The sequence below is a fragment of the Cynocephalus volans genome, chromosome 11 (genome assembly GCF_027409185.1).
Source record: "Cynocephalus volans isolate mCynVol1 chromosome 11, mCynVol1.pri, whole genome shotgun sequence".
Classification (NCBI taxonomy): Eukaryota; Metazoa; Chordata; class Mammalia; order Dermoptera; family Cynocephalidae; genus Cynocephalus; species Cynocephalus volans.
The window spans coordinates 92136487-92150622 of NC_084470.1; the positions used below are offsets into that span (position 1 = coordinate 92136487).

General features: G+C 50.4%; 1 protein-coding gene across 10 annotated transcripts; it reads left to right on the forward strand.

Annotated features, from left to right (window-relative positions):
* Positions 1 to 259: 259 nt before the first annotated feature.
* IL17RC (interleukin 17 receptor C) lies at positions 260 to 14033 on the forward strand. Of its 10 annotated transcripts, none has more exons than XM_063113764.1 (19): positions 260 to 543; positions 831 to 852; positions 1042 to 1194; positions 1442 to 1516; positions 1606 to 1715; positions 3453 to 3564; positions 3906 to 3950; positions 6101 to 6240; positions 6457 to 6516; positions 9024 to 9078; positions 9150 to 9331; positions 9429 to 9479; positions 10405 to 10450; positions 10609 to 10730; positions 11001 to 11060; positions 11521 to 11569; positions 13043 to 13138; positions 13255 to 13293; positions 13379 to 14033. In XM_063113764.1, exons 1-19 carry the CDS (start codon positions 439 to 441, stop codon positions 14011 to 14013), a joined length of 2157 nt encoding a protein of 718 aa, XP_062969834.1. In that variant the 5' UTR covers positions 260 to 438; the 3' UTR covers positions 14014 to 14033. The 10 variants fall into 10 exon arrangements, with proteins under 10 accessions (XP_062969834.1, XP_062969835.1, XP_062969836.1 ...); XM_063113765.1 differs by having other exon boundaries at positions 13382 to 14033; XM_063113766.1 differs by lacking the exon at positions 13255 to 13293.
* The last annotated feature ends 103 nt before the right edge of the window (positions 14034 to 14136 follow it).

The following is a 14136-nucleotide window of genomic DNA, read 5'->3' on the forward strand; positions in this document are numbered from 1 at the left end:
GGGATGCACTTAGTCGGAGCCTTCCTCCTTAGGGACTCCCAGGGTAAGAGCTCCCTTACTCAGGCCAGAGCCTTCTCCAGGGGCCCCTCCCAGCCAGGTGTCAGCAGAGGAGGAGGAGAGGCAAGAAGGAGGAGGTGAGGCCACCACCCCAGTCCGAATCTGCTGGCTCCTAGGCCTGGTATTTGTGGGAGGGATAGGGTGGGGGCGGGAACAGCCAGCTGCCTGCTGGGAGCCAAAACGAAAGCACTCCGGCTGGAACTGGGACGGGAGTAAGGAGTGAGCAAGCTATCCAGCGCTGGGACCCCGGAGGCTGCCTAGGAATTCTGGCCCCTGCCATCCACAGACCCGGGGCTGAGTGGAGGCAGGGGTGGAGTGTCTGCCCCCCCCTTGGGGGGGCAGGACAGGGCCTCAGGCCTGGGTGCTACTGGCACCTGGAAGATGCCTGTGCCGTGGTTCTTGCTGTCCTTGGCGCTGGGCCGAAGCCCTGTGGTCCTCTCTCTAGAAAGGCTTATGGGGCTTCAGGACACTGTCCGCTGCTCTCGGGTGAGTCTAGGGCCCTGGAAGGATTGGGGAAAGCTCAGGGTTCAGTCTGTGGCTCATCAAAGCCATAGCCTGGCTTCTGTCACTGCTGCCACAGTCAGAACCGCCCCAGCTGGTCTGTCTGGTGCTTGGGGGTGGGGGTGGGGGTGAAGGGGCAAGAGACAGGACTGTCTTCTTCTGGGAAGGGGTTGGAATGGGGAGCCCCAGACAGAGGTGGGCAGGAGGTCAGGAAGTGAAGGGAGCTTAGATTTGAGGGCATCAACTTTGACTCTTCGTGCCTTCCTTCCCAGGACCTCTCCTGCCACCTCTGGGGTGAGTATCCCTACTTGTAGAGAGAAAACAACTTCCAAGGTTGGTGGAAGCAAGGGGAGCTGTCCCAGTCCCATGCCCTCCCCACCCACCCTTGGCCCAGGAAAAGCCAAGCTCCTTGGCCCTCTGGGAGTGTAAGGTGACACCTAACTCTGGGTTCTGAACAGCTCCCACCCTACCCTTCACACACAGAAGGTGACATGCTCTGCCTGCCTGGGAGTATCGTGTCCACTGTAGGCCCCGTGCTGGTCCCTACACGCCTGCAGACAGAGCTGGTGCTGAGGTGCCACCAGAAGACAGACTGTGACCTCTGTGTGCGTGTGGCTGTCCACTTGGCTGTGCATGGTGAGTGAGTCATCCTGTGACTGTGCATACCCACATGCAAGGATGTCTGGGGGCAAGAGGACTGGGGAATCTGCTGAGCATCCTCAGTGTTCTCTTGGAGGACGTGGCTGAAGGACCACCCCAGACCAGCTTGATCTCTCCAGGCCTTGCCGCTGCTTCCCAGCCCTGGGCTTTCTAGAAGGAAGCCGAACCCAAAGCCAGCCCAGAGCAGCGGGCCTGACCTGGGCCTTGCTTCATGTCCTTCCAGGGCACTGGAAAGAGCCTGAAGATGAGGAAAAGTTTGGAGGAGCAGCTGACCCAGAGCTTGAGGAGCCTAGGAATGGTGAGGAGAAACCGGCTGGCCCAACTGCCCCTCCCCAGGGCCTTGCCCATGCCCCTGGGCCTGACCAGCCCCTGCCCTGTTGCTCACAGTCTCTCTCCAGGCCCAAGTCGTGCTCTCCTTCCAGGCCTACCCTAGTACCCGCTGCATCCTGCTGGAGGTCCAAGTGCCTGCTACCCTTGTGCAGCCTGGCCAGTCTGTGGTATGCAAAATAATAATAACAGTAATAAATAACCACCTTCTAAATATGAAATCTATGAAACACTTTCACATGCATTATCTAAGTCCTGATTCTGATAAGAGCTGTGGGCAAGTCCTTTCAGCTCTTTTTTTTTTTTTCCAAAAAGGTGACTAGTAAGGGGATCTTAACCCTTGACTTGGTGTTGTCAGCACCACGCTCTCCCTAGTTAGCCACGGGCCAGCCCCTTTCAGCTCTTTATGCCTCAGTTTTTCTGTCTGTAAAATGGGGACAAAAATAGTCCTACCTCATATGTTTGACTTTGTGAGAAACCACCAAGCAATTTCTGGGGTGGTTCTACTCTTCTTTTTTTTTTTTAATTTTATTTTGTCGATATACAATGTGGTTGATTATTGTGGCCCATTACCGAACCTCCCTCCCTCCTCCCTCTCCACCCTCCCATCCAACAATGTCCTTTCTGTATGCTTGTCATGTCAACTTCAAGGAATTGTAATTGTTATGTCTTCTTCTCCCCTCCGGTTTTTTTTTTTTCTTTTGTGTGTGTGTGTGTGTGTGTGTGTGTGTGAATTTATTTATTTATTTTTATCTCCCACCAATAAGTGAGAACATGTGGTATTTCTCTTTCTGTGCCTGACTTGTTTCACTTAATATAATTCTCTCCACTCCTATCAGCTGTGTATGAGAATTCCAGTTACTTCCTATCTTTACTAACACTTGGTGTTGTCATTTTAAATTTTAACCATCCTACTATGTAGTAGTGGTTTATCATCATAGTTTTAATCATACATCCTTGATGACTGATGAAATTGAGTGCTTTTTCACATGCTCATTGGCTATTTGCATCTTTTTTTGGGGGGGTGGCTGGCTGGTTTGTCATTGGCTATTTGTGTAACTTCCTTTGTGAAATGTCTGTTAAAGTTTTTTGACCACCTTAAAAAAAAAAAAAAAAAGAATAGTCCTACCTCATTTGGCTGTTCTGAGAACTAAATAAGTTGATACCTGTAAAACACCTGGTGTAATGCCCAGTGCCAAAGGGTCTCAAAAAATTTAATTTTTCCTTTCTTTTACAATCCTCAAAACTACCCCACAAACTAGGCAATATTTTTCCCTCATTTTTCAGATAGAGAAAGTTGAGGCTTGGAGAGGAGCAGTCTGTGGGCTGGATTCACTTCTCTGGACTCTTGGACTAGTGTTCTTCCTATCATACATGGTATTCACCATGGTGCAGGCTATTGGGGCTTCTCCCTGCCTCAGGAGGCCACATGTAGTTGGGGCCAAATCACTCAACCCTTTGACTTCTCCTCCAGCCACCAGCCCACAGCCAATATTCTCTTATCTGGAAAACTGTAAACTAGGAGAACATCTGCTTGGCTCACCCTACAAGGCAATCGTGAGGACCACTGAGGCAGTGGGAGTAAAAACCATTTCTGTGGGGAGGGGTGTTCCACATTTGTGTTGGGGTGTCTTATCCCCTTAGATTTGGCCAGGTGATCCAGGACAGCAGAGGTAGGGGCAAGGGCTCAAAAAGCTGGGGCCTATTCCTGCCCTGCTGACACCCTTCCTGAGGATGTTTACTTTAGAATGGAGGACCCTTGAAGGAAACTTTAATGGTAGTAAAAATACACTCATTGGTTGCGGAAGAAGGGTGGTGCACAGAGTGGTCCTCGCAGAGAAGCCCACAGCCCTTGGCCTGGATTCTGAGCCCTCCGGCACCACCTTGCCCCACCGCTCTTCTCACAGGGCTCTGTAGTATACGACTGCTTCGAGGCTGCTCTGGGCAGTGAGGTGCGAATCTGGTCCTACACGCAGCCCAGGTACCAGAAGGAACTCAACATCACACAGCAGCTGCCTGGTGAGTGGCCCCAGAGCCTCAGGGCCCCTAAGTCCTGGCCTCCCTAGTCTCTGTCCCCTCTCGCCACTTCCCTCCTGCATTCACCCTCTTCCTTGTCCTGTTAACTCTCAGGCAGGGGTCTGAGCTTACATACTTCTGAGAGTCAGTCCCTTGGGCCTCTTCTCCCAAGGTGACATGGCTTTCCAGCTATTGGAGAAGGGGCTTTGTGCACTGGATAGATGTGGGTGGTATTTGGGGACAGGGACTCCTCCCCAGTGCCCTCCCCCGCCCCCGGTTGGATCTCCCCTCTTCTTTCCTTGGCCTCCAGCCCCACTGGAGGCTTTTCTGTGATCTCTCCTCAGACTGCAGGGGGCTCGAAGTCCGGGACAGCATCCAGAGCTGCTGGGGTAGGGGCTAGGGTCAGTGGGCTGGGAAGAGGGAGGGCAAGGTCTGGAGTGTGAGGGACCCTTGGAGCCAGCTTCAGATCTGGGCTGACACAACCCGGAAGCTCACAGAACACATTCATTCATTCTTCCATCCATCCATAGCACATGAAGTGCAGTAGCTGCTACTCTGTGCCAGACACTGGGAATATAGAGATGAATCTCTCACTCCTTATAATAAATATCTATTCGTAACCAGGAACTTCTAGCAGACCAAGGCATTGTCAAGTTTTGGTGCCCCCTTCTACACAGCAAAATTTTTAAAATATTAAATGTGAAATAAGGGCTAAGAAAGTCAAGGTTCTTATTTTTTCTGTTTTGTTCATTCTTTGTTTTGTATTTTCTTTTTTGTTGTGAATAACATACACAGAAAAGTGTATAAAGTGCATTAATTTTAATGTCCAGTTCAATTGTTTAATTTTTGGACTTTTTTGGTCAGCCGGCCAGTAAAGGGATTGAACCCGGGACCTTGGTGTTATCAGCACTACGCTCCAACCAACTGAGCTAACAGGCCAGCCCCAGTTGTGTTAGTTTTTACATATATATATACTTGCATAATTAGCACCAAAATCAATATATAAACACTGTGGGGCAGGCAGTGGCTCACTCGGGAGAGTGTGGTGCTGATAACACCAAGACAAGGGTTAAGATCCCCTTACTGGTCATCTTTTAAAAAGAAAAAAAAAAAAAAGATATAAACACTGTGATTTTTTTTTGAACTATTAAATTTTTTCAACCTCATTTTCTTTTGGGTTCTCTAAACATAAACTTGGCCTGCTTCCTTGGCAATCTATGAAAGACTACTCAGCACCAGAGTTTTGAAAACACAGATATACATCATGCATTCCATTTCTTCATTCATTCAGTAAACATTGCTTAGGGCCAGCCCATGGCTCACTTGGGAGAGTGCGGTGCTGATAACACCAAGGCCACGGGTTCAGATCCTTATAGAGGGATGGCCAGTTGGCTCACTTGGGAGAGCGTGGTGCTGACAACACCAAGTCAAGGGTTAAGATCCTCTTACCGGTCATCTTTAAAAAAAAAACAACAATAAAAACCACATTGTTTTACTTATTCAACAGATATTTATTGAACAAATACTCTGTATCAGGTACAGCCCTAGACATTGGCGATAAATCAATAAACAAGACTGACAAAAATCCCTGCCCTCATGGAGCTGGGAGTTGAGGCTTGGATGGGGTTCAGGAAGGACACAATAAACACATGGAGATGTGAAGCATACAGTAAGTGAAGTGGTGACGAAAGCTATGGAGAAAATCTGGGGAAGGGGAATAGGAAGGTTGAGAGTTGCAGCAGTCAGGGATGGCCTCACTGGTGAGCCAAGACCTGAAGGAAGTGAGGGAGGAGCCATGTGAGTATCTGAGGATAGAGGAAATAGGCAGTGCAAAGGGCCTGGGGCAGGGGTGTGTTGAGTGTGTTTAAGTAATAGTAAGGTGACCAATGTTGTCTGCAGCAGAGTAATTAAGGACACTAGTACTAGGAGATGAGGTTAGAGAGGTCACAATGGCCAGATTTGGTAGGGCCTTGCAGGCTAATGTAGGGACTCTAGCTTTTACTGGGAGTAATATTGGGGCCATCAGAGGGTTCTGACCAGAGGAGAAAGATTTGTTTTATTTTATTTATTTTTTATTTTTATTTTTGAAAGATGACCGGTAAGGGGATCTTAACCCTTGGCTTGGTGTAGTCAGCACCACGCTCACCCAGTGAGTTACCCGGCCATCCCTATATAGGGATCCGAACCCGTGGCCTTGGTGTTATCAGCACTGCACTCTCCCAAGTGAGCCACGGGCTGGCCCTGAAAGATTTGTTTTAAAGACCTTACAGGATCCTTCTGGCTGCAGAGGGAGAAAGAGGGAGAAGAGCTGTCCCAAGACCACATACTGGGGTCTCCACAGACTCAGACCTGTGCCAGCTGCTAGGAACAAAGTTTGGTCTGAGATGGGGACACAGGCTCTGCCCTCCAAGGCCCTCCCAGTCTAAGGATTTTTAAGGAAACAACAAAGAGTCATTTGGTGGGTCTGGCCCAGGCTTGAGTGTGCAGAAGAGGTGAAGGAAGTCTAAGCTGTCCTCTTTTTCTCTACTTCCCCCATCAGCCCTGCCCTGGCTCAACATGTCTGCAGATGGTGACAATGTGCGCTTGGTTCTGGATGTCTCTGAGGAACAGCACTTTGGCCTTTCCCTGTACTGGAATCAGGTCCAGGGCCCCCCAAAACCCTGGTGGCACAAAAACCTGGTGAGGACTCCCTCTCCCCAAGTCCATTCTCACTTGAGGCTAATGCCTATGCTAAGGGTGCGCATGCATTATCAAAGGGGATCTCGGAAGAGGACATACCCAAAGCAAGGGGACATTGGTGGGGGAACTTCTGCCTGCCTCAGGTCCTCGACTTTGCTCTCCCCTTCTACCTTTTCCTTATCTTCTCCAACTTCCCTCTTTCTGCTTGTTCCACAGACTGGGCCGCAGACTATTACCTTGAACTTCACAGACCTAGTTCCCTGCCTCTGTATTCAGGTAGGTGCAGAGTACAACTGGGTGCCAGGGAATTAGGGAGATTAGGAGGGATGCGGTCCCCACCTTCCTGGTCTCACCACCATCCACACTCCTCTTTGAGGTAGAGCCCATGGCTCCCTGTGGTGGCTGGCCCTCTCTTGACCTTTGCTGTCCTGTGCCTTCTGCCTCTTCCTATTCTTCCATCCACAGGACTCCTACTTATGCTTCATAGCCCCATGTAGATGTCACCTCTTCCTTGAAGACTTCCTCTACTCCTCCAATTCCCTCTCTGTTCTCCCCTGGAGGGCAGAGCATGTGCTGTGGACTCAGATTGGTTTGAATCCTGGATCTTGCCATTTTTTAGCTGTGTGACCTTGGGAAAGTCACTTTACTTGTCTAAGCCTGTTTTCTATCTGTAAAATGGGAATAATAATAGTACCAGCCTCATAGGGCTGTTATAGGGAAGTGTGCCACCTCCAAGCTAAAACATGTTGGCTCTTTTCTCTCCCTCTTATTGTACATTTAATTGGTCATCAAGTCTCATTCATTTTACCTCTGACACTAATGTCTCTCATTCTCTTTCCCCCTCCTCTCCATTTCAGTCCAGTTTGGGTCTCTACCATCTCTCCTTTAGACTGTTTCAGTAACCTCCAGCCCCACCTCCTTGGCATTCTGGGCCCCATAGTCTGCCCCCAGCTGCACCTTTTTCACTATATTTTCCCCACAATTTCCCTTCATGGGACTTTGTTACATCCAACAGAGCTACTAACCAAGATATACCCACCTCTCTGCCTTTGCTCAGGCCATTCCTACTACCTGAAATGCACTCACCCCTTTTCCATACAACCAAGTCCTCCCAGTTCACATGTTACCTCTTTCTCAAAGCTTTTCCCTAACCACCTGGCCTCTCCTAGCTCCAGGTCCCCTTGTACTTCTGTCCTTCCTTGTCCATTTACCACTTCCTTTCTTATTTGGACATCTAATTTCTTCTTGCACACAACAGATGCTCAATAAATATTTCTGAAAAGTGACTGATTTACTAATTTATATACATGTTTTATCCTTACTATAACTGTGAGTTTGTTTCTTTTTTTTTTTTTTCAAAAGATGACCGGTAAGGGGATCTTAACCCTTGGCTTGGTGTGGTCAGCACCACGCTCAGCCAGTGAGCCAACTGGCCATCCCTATATAGGGTCCAAACCCGTGGCCTTAGTGTTATCACCAGCGCACTCTCCCGAGTGAGCCACTGGCCGGCCCTAAGTTTATGACTTTCTTGAAGGCAAGTAAATCATATCTAATTCAAGTGTAATGACTTTGCCAGAGCCTTGCACAGTGTCTGGCATACAGTGGGTGCTAATTGTTGAATGAGTGAATGAATCTCTACTGCCTAGTACAGCAATAGAATACATAGCAGATGTTCATGAAATATTTGCTGTGATTTAAATGTCCTTGAGGGCCAGCCTGTAGCTCATTTGGGAGAGTGTGGTGCTGATAACACCAAGGCCACGGGTTCGGATCCCTATATAGGGATGGCCAGTTAGCTCACTTGGAAGAGCGTGATGCTAACAACACCAAGTCAAGGGTTAAGATCCCTTTACTGGTCATCTTTTCAAAAAAAATTTAAAAATAAAATAAAAAAAAAAATGTCCCTGAGATGAAGCACAATGCCTGCTACATAGTAGGTGCTCTTAAATAAAGGTTTGGGCTGGTTGGTTAGCTCAGTTGGTTAGAGAGTGGCTGTATAACACCAAGGTCAAGGGTTCAGATCTCTGTACCGGCCAGCCACCAAAAAAATAAATAAATAATGAAAGGTTTGATGAATAAGTTAAATTATCTAGAGTGCTTAACACAGGGCTAATCACATAATAGGTGCTCTTAAAAAGTCTGTCAAGGGGGCGGGCTTGTGGCTCACTCGGGAGAGTGCGGTGCTGATAACACCAAGGCCACAGGTTCGGATCCCATATAGGGATGGCCGGTTCACTCACTGGGTGAGCGTGGTGCTAACAACACCAAGTCAAGGGTTAAGATCCCCTTACCGATCATCTTCAAAAAAAAAAAAAAAGTATCGAGGGTGGCTAGTTAGCTCATTTGGTTAGAGCTCAACCTTGTAATACCAAGGTCAAGGGTTGGGATCAAGCCAACGAAGAAGCAAAAAACAAACAAAAAAGGTCTATTGAAAGATTGAACGAATATGTCTTTAGTGTCTGAAACAGCACATAGGTGCTCACAAAATGACTGTGGAATGAATTGAAATTAATTACCAAATGTCCCCTGTGCCTACCATACTGCTAAGACACATAGTGGGCACTTATTAAAAATTTGTCGAGATAAGATGTTGCCAGTGTTCGGAATAGTGTTTGCTGGAAGAATAAATGTGTGTCCCTCTAGGGCTTTGTAAAAGGCGAGGAGACCCTTGTGAAATACCGGCTGAATGAATGCGTCCCCAGTGCTTAGCAGGGGCCTGGCACATACTCATGCAGGGTTGGCTAGGTCGAACTGACCTGAGCCGAGCCCTGTTTCCTTTTCAGGTGTGGCCCCTGGAGCCCGACTCCGTCAGGACAAGCATCTGCCCCTTCAAGGATGGTGAGTGAACTGGCCGGAGGCCAGGGTCGGTGGGTGCGTGGCTCGCGGTGACCCGCACCCTCTCCCTGCAGACCCCCGCGCACACCAGAACCTCTGGCGTGCCGCCCGGCTTCAGCTGCTACCTTCGCAGAGCTGGCGGCTGGACGCACCCTGCTCGCTGCCCGCCGAGGCGGTGCTGTGCTGGCGGGCACCGGGCTGGGGCTCCTGCCAGCCGCTTGTCCCACCTTTGTCCTGGGAGAATGTCACTGTGAACGTAAGAGATGCGGTCTGTGGCGCCCGGGGTTGGGGGGAGAAAGGGGAGCCCAGGGGCCACCTTTCGTGACCCCACCCATTCCCCTCGCTTTCTACAGAAGGCCCGCAAGTTCCCTGTGCTGAAAGGCCACCCTAACCTCTGTGTCCAGGTCAGAAGGGGCGCCAGAGCGATGGGCTGGGGGTGGACCTCGCACAGACCCCCAGACAAGTCACTGTCCTCTGCACCCACTTTATTCTTGGGCCCCTACTGTATAGTGGTTACGGCTTCCTTTCTGGGAGTTCCACTATTTACTTTAGCAGTGCATGGGACCCTAAACAAGTTGCTCGACCTCTCTGAACGTCAGCCTCTTTATCTGTTTAATGCAGATGGGCGATAGTTACTAGGCCTCAGGGAAGTGCTTGGAGAAGTGCTTCACCTTAGGGACTGGCACAGACTAAATGCTCAATAAATGTTAGCTGTTTTTATTATTGCTATCATCATCCTGTTTCCCAATCTGTAGAATGGGTTGCTCTACCACTTCAAAGGGTGATTATAAAAATATTCATTTGTTCAAGATTTATTGAGCATCTACTATGTGCCAGGCACTGTTTTAGGCACTTGACAGTGACTAAAACTAATAAATGTCCCCACCCTCATAAAACTGATTATGTTCTAATGGAGAAAAATGGACAATAGACATAGTAAGTAAATTATGCAGTATGTTAAAATTGTATGCAAATACTACGGGAAAATATGGAGGGATAAGGAAGGATTGGGTTTGCAATCTTAAGTGGGGTGGTCAGGTGAGAAGGGAATCTTCTCTTTGAGAAGGTGGTTAGATGCGAAGGGAATGTATAAAACGCTTCATAAGACATGAAAAGAGCTATAGCACAGATGACCTCATAAAGCTGAGGCTGAGAAAGGTGGAGTGACTCCTAATTATCCAGCCTTGAACTCACATCTGCCTGTGGTCAGGTCCAGAGAGCAGACTCCCAACCCGACGGGCCTCCTCTTGCCTGCCTCTTCCCTTCTGGTCTTTCTGGCCTTGGCTCTTGCTTTTCCTAGTGCCTCTAACCCCGGCCCCTTCCAAGCAGGTGAGCAGCTGGGAGAAGCTGCAGCTGCAAGAGTGCTTGTGGGCTGGTAAGTGGGGCCTGGGGGAGGCTGGGGCAGGGCTGCTGCAGTAGGGGTGAACCCTGGAGGTGCCGGCTCCTGGCAGTGAAGGTCAGGGCATGGAGGGGGGACAAATGGCAATTCTTAGCAAGGCTGGGCCTCACTTAGAGTGGCCTCTCTCCTTCCAGACTCCCTGGGGCCACTGAAGGATGATATGCTGCTGGTGGAGACACGAGGCCTTCAGGATAACAGATCACTCTGTGCTTTGGAACCCAGTGGCTGTATTCTACTGCCCAGCAGGGCCTCCACGGTGAGGGTTGAAGGACCCTCCTCCATAGACCTCTTCAGTTCCATCTCAAACCTGGTCTCAAATTGTACTCCATCCAATATTCCCCTATTCTGTGCCAGGCTTTGTGCTGGTCTCTGGGAACATGGGGGTGACTCAAACCTGGACCCTATTCTTGGTGGCCTCTCAAAAGTCTCCCAGCCCTTCCCCTCACCCCCATTCTGCCCAGCTGTAGCCTGGTGGTCTCCTCAGTGGTGCCCCCAGGTGACAATCCCCCATCCCTTGGCTTGGCAGAGGGCAGCTCGCCTTGGAGAGGAGTTACTTCAAGATCTCCAGTCAGGCCAGTGTCTGCAGGTGAGTAGGTGGCAGGAGGACCCTGCCCCAATGCCCAAGGGCAACAGGCCTAAAGCTAGAACTCATCTACAATCTATTTGTACTTATTTTGTGTCTAGGTAGCCCTGGGGACATTAAGAGTAGAAGAAGCACAGTTCCTGTCCCCAGGGAGCTCACTGCTGACTAGAGACCAGTAAACAGATAATCAGTCACATCCATAGGTGCTAAGTGTTGGGTTCCAGAGAGAGCTTCAAGGAAGGATTCTTCCTGCGGGCCAGGTTTGGTATGGAGGAAGTCCTAGCCCAGGCAGCAGCACAGCATAAGCAAAGGCAGAGAAGCTGCAGGAACTGGCTGTATGCGAGGGGGGTGGGGGGGACATGCATAGTTGAGGATGGGAATTGGAAATCAGGCTCACCAGAACTTGGTGGGTATTGAACAACAAGCTGGAGGCTCTGGACTTGGTTCTGTTTGTATCTTACAGCTATGGGATGATGACATGGGAGCTCTGTGGGCCTGTCCCATGGACAAGTGTGAGTATTACAGGAACTGCCCTTCCTTTCTGTACCAGGAGCTGGAATCTTGACAGAGACCACTCCTGGGGGCAATGACCTTGTCCTTCCCAGGCTCAGATAAATCAGGTCTTCCTTCATTGATTCAAAAAACATGATGAGGGGCCAGCCTGTGGCTCACTTGGGAGAGTGTGGTGCTGATAACACCAAGGCCATGGGTTTGGATCCCATATAGGGATGACCGGTTAGCTCACTTGGGAGAGCGTGGTGCTGACAACACCAAGTCAAGGGTTAAGATCCCCTTACCGGTCATCTTTATAAAAAAAAAAAAAAAAAAAAAAAAAAAGATGAGAGCCTGTAGGGATTCCAGGATCACCAAGAAGATGCATACAATTCCTGCTCTCACCCACAGAAAACTAGAAAGACATGAGCCAAACAATCACTACTTATATTTAGTAAGTGCGAGCTATTGAAGCATATACAAAAGCATGAACTCAAAATCATGTGAGTTATTGAAACACTATAAAGTGTTCAATGCTATAAATGTGTAAAATAAGGACTTGACCTTGGTGGGGTGAGGAGGAAAGTTTCCAGCCACACTCTAAGGTTGAGCTAGGTGAAGTGGGTAGAGATGAATTTTTGTGGAGACTGTGGGGTACTTTTTTGATGAACTCCAAGGTGGCCAGTGTGGCTAGGGCAGATGGGCCTGTCATGAGATGAAGATGCAGCAGTTATGAAGGGAATTTGGATTTTATATTTAGAGCAGCAGAAACTTCCCAAAGAGTTATAATCAAATATATACAACATATATATATGTTATTTTTTTTGCAGCTGGCCAGTAACAAGCATATTTTTATTTTTTTTTATTTTTTATTTTTTTTAAAAGATGACCGGTAAGGGGATCTTAACCCTTGACTTGGTGTGGTCAGCACCACGCTCACCCAGTGAGCGAACCGGCCATCTGTATATGGGATCCGAACCCGGGGCCTTGGTGTTATTAGCACCGCACTCTCCCGAGTGAGCCACGGGCCGGCCCAACAAGCATATTTTTAAAAGCTCTCTGGGTGAATGGAATGGATCAGAGACAAAAAAGACAGGGCAGGGACACCAGTTATGAGGCTATTGCAGTCATCCAAGACAGCAAGGTCAAGGGCCCAACAACCCTAGGGTTAGGGGACAATATTAGCTGCCACTTGAGCACTTAACTATACTCAACAATAAGTGCTTTATGTGTATTAATATATTTAGTACTCACAACAACCTCATGAAGTAGGTACTGTTGTTATCCCAAGTTTACAGAGGTGAAAACTGAGGCAGAGGTGAAGTCACTTATCCAAGGTCACCCAAACAGATGAGCTATGTTCACATCCAGGCTCTGACGCTGTGTTGTGGACTTTGGGCAAATCACTTTATTTCTGTAAGCCTGTTTCTCTCCTCTGTGGAGTAGAAGTGTAGGGTTTCTTACTAACTCGTCTTCTTCCCTGGGTCTCCCAGACATCCACAAGCGCTGGGCCCTGGTGTGGCTGGCCTGCCTACTTTTAGTCTCTGCGCTTTTCCTCCTCCTCCTTTTCAAAAGGGACCACGTGAAAGGTGAGCGCTTCTCGGCCCCCGATCCCCAGGGGCATGACCAGAATGGGCCTGGGAGTTTCTCCGAGGGAAGGCGGTGGCCATGCTCACTGGCTGCCCCCATCCCTCTCCCCTAACAGGGTGGCTGAGGCTCTTGAAGCAGGACATCCGCTTGGGGGGTGAGTGTGAGCAGGCGCGGGGCGGGGGGCCGCCGCCCGGGCCTCTGGCCATCTCACCCCCTCCCTCCTCCTCTGTTCTCTCTAGCAGCGGCCGCCAGGGGCCGAGCGGCCCTGCTCCTCTACTCCGCCGATGACGCGGGCTTCGAGCGCCTGGTGGGCGCCTTGGCTTCGGCGCTGTGTCGGTTACCGCTGCGCGTAGCCGTGGACCTATGGAGCCGTCGTGAACTGAGCGCGCAAGGACCCCTGGCCTGGTTCCACGCGCAGCGACGCCAGACCCTGCAGGAGGGCGGCACGGTGGTCCTGCTTTTCACGCCCGGGGCCGTGGCGCTGTGCGGCGAGTGGCTGCAGGACGGGGCGGCCGCGCCCCGGGCGCACAGCCCGCACGACGCCTTCGCCGCCTCGCTCAGCTGCGTGCTGCCCGATTTCCTGCAGGGCCGGGCGCCGGGCCGCTACGTGGGGGCCTGCTTCGACGGACTGCTCCACCCGGACGCCGTGCCCACCCTTTTCCGCACCGTGCCCGTCTTCTCACTGCCCTCGCAGCTGCCCGACTTCCTAGGGGCCCTGCAGAGGCCCGGCGCCCCCCGCCCCGGGGGGCTCCGGGAGATGGCCGAGCAAGTGTCCCGGGCCCTTCAGCCCGCCCTGGTCAGCTGCTTCCAGCCCTCGGGTATTCCGGGCCCGGATGCGGGAAGGGACCTGGGGCGGGGAACAGGACTTGAATAAAGGCAGACGCTGCTTTTCTATCCACGTTGCCTGCATGTGTCTCTGCGGTGGAGCGGCTAGGCTGACAAGATGAGCTCCCTTGCCCCGCGGCCCTTTAAAGCTGGGACAGGTGCAGCCCGGCGC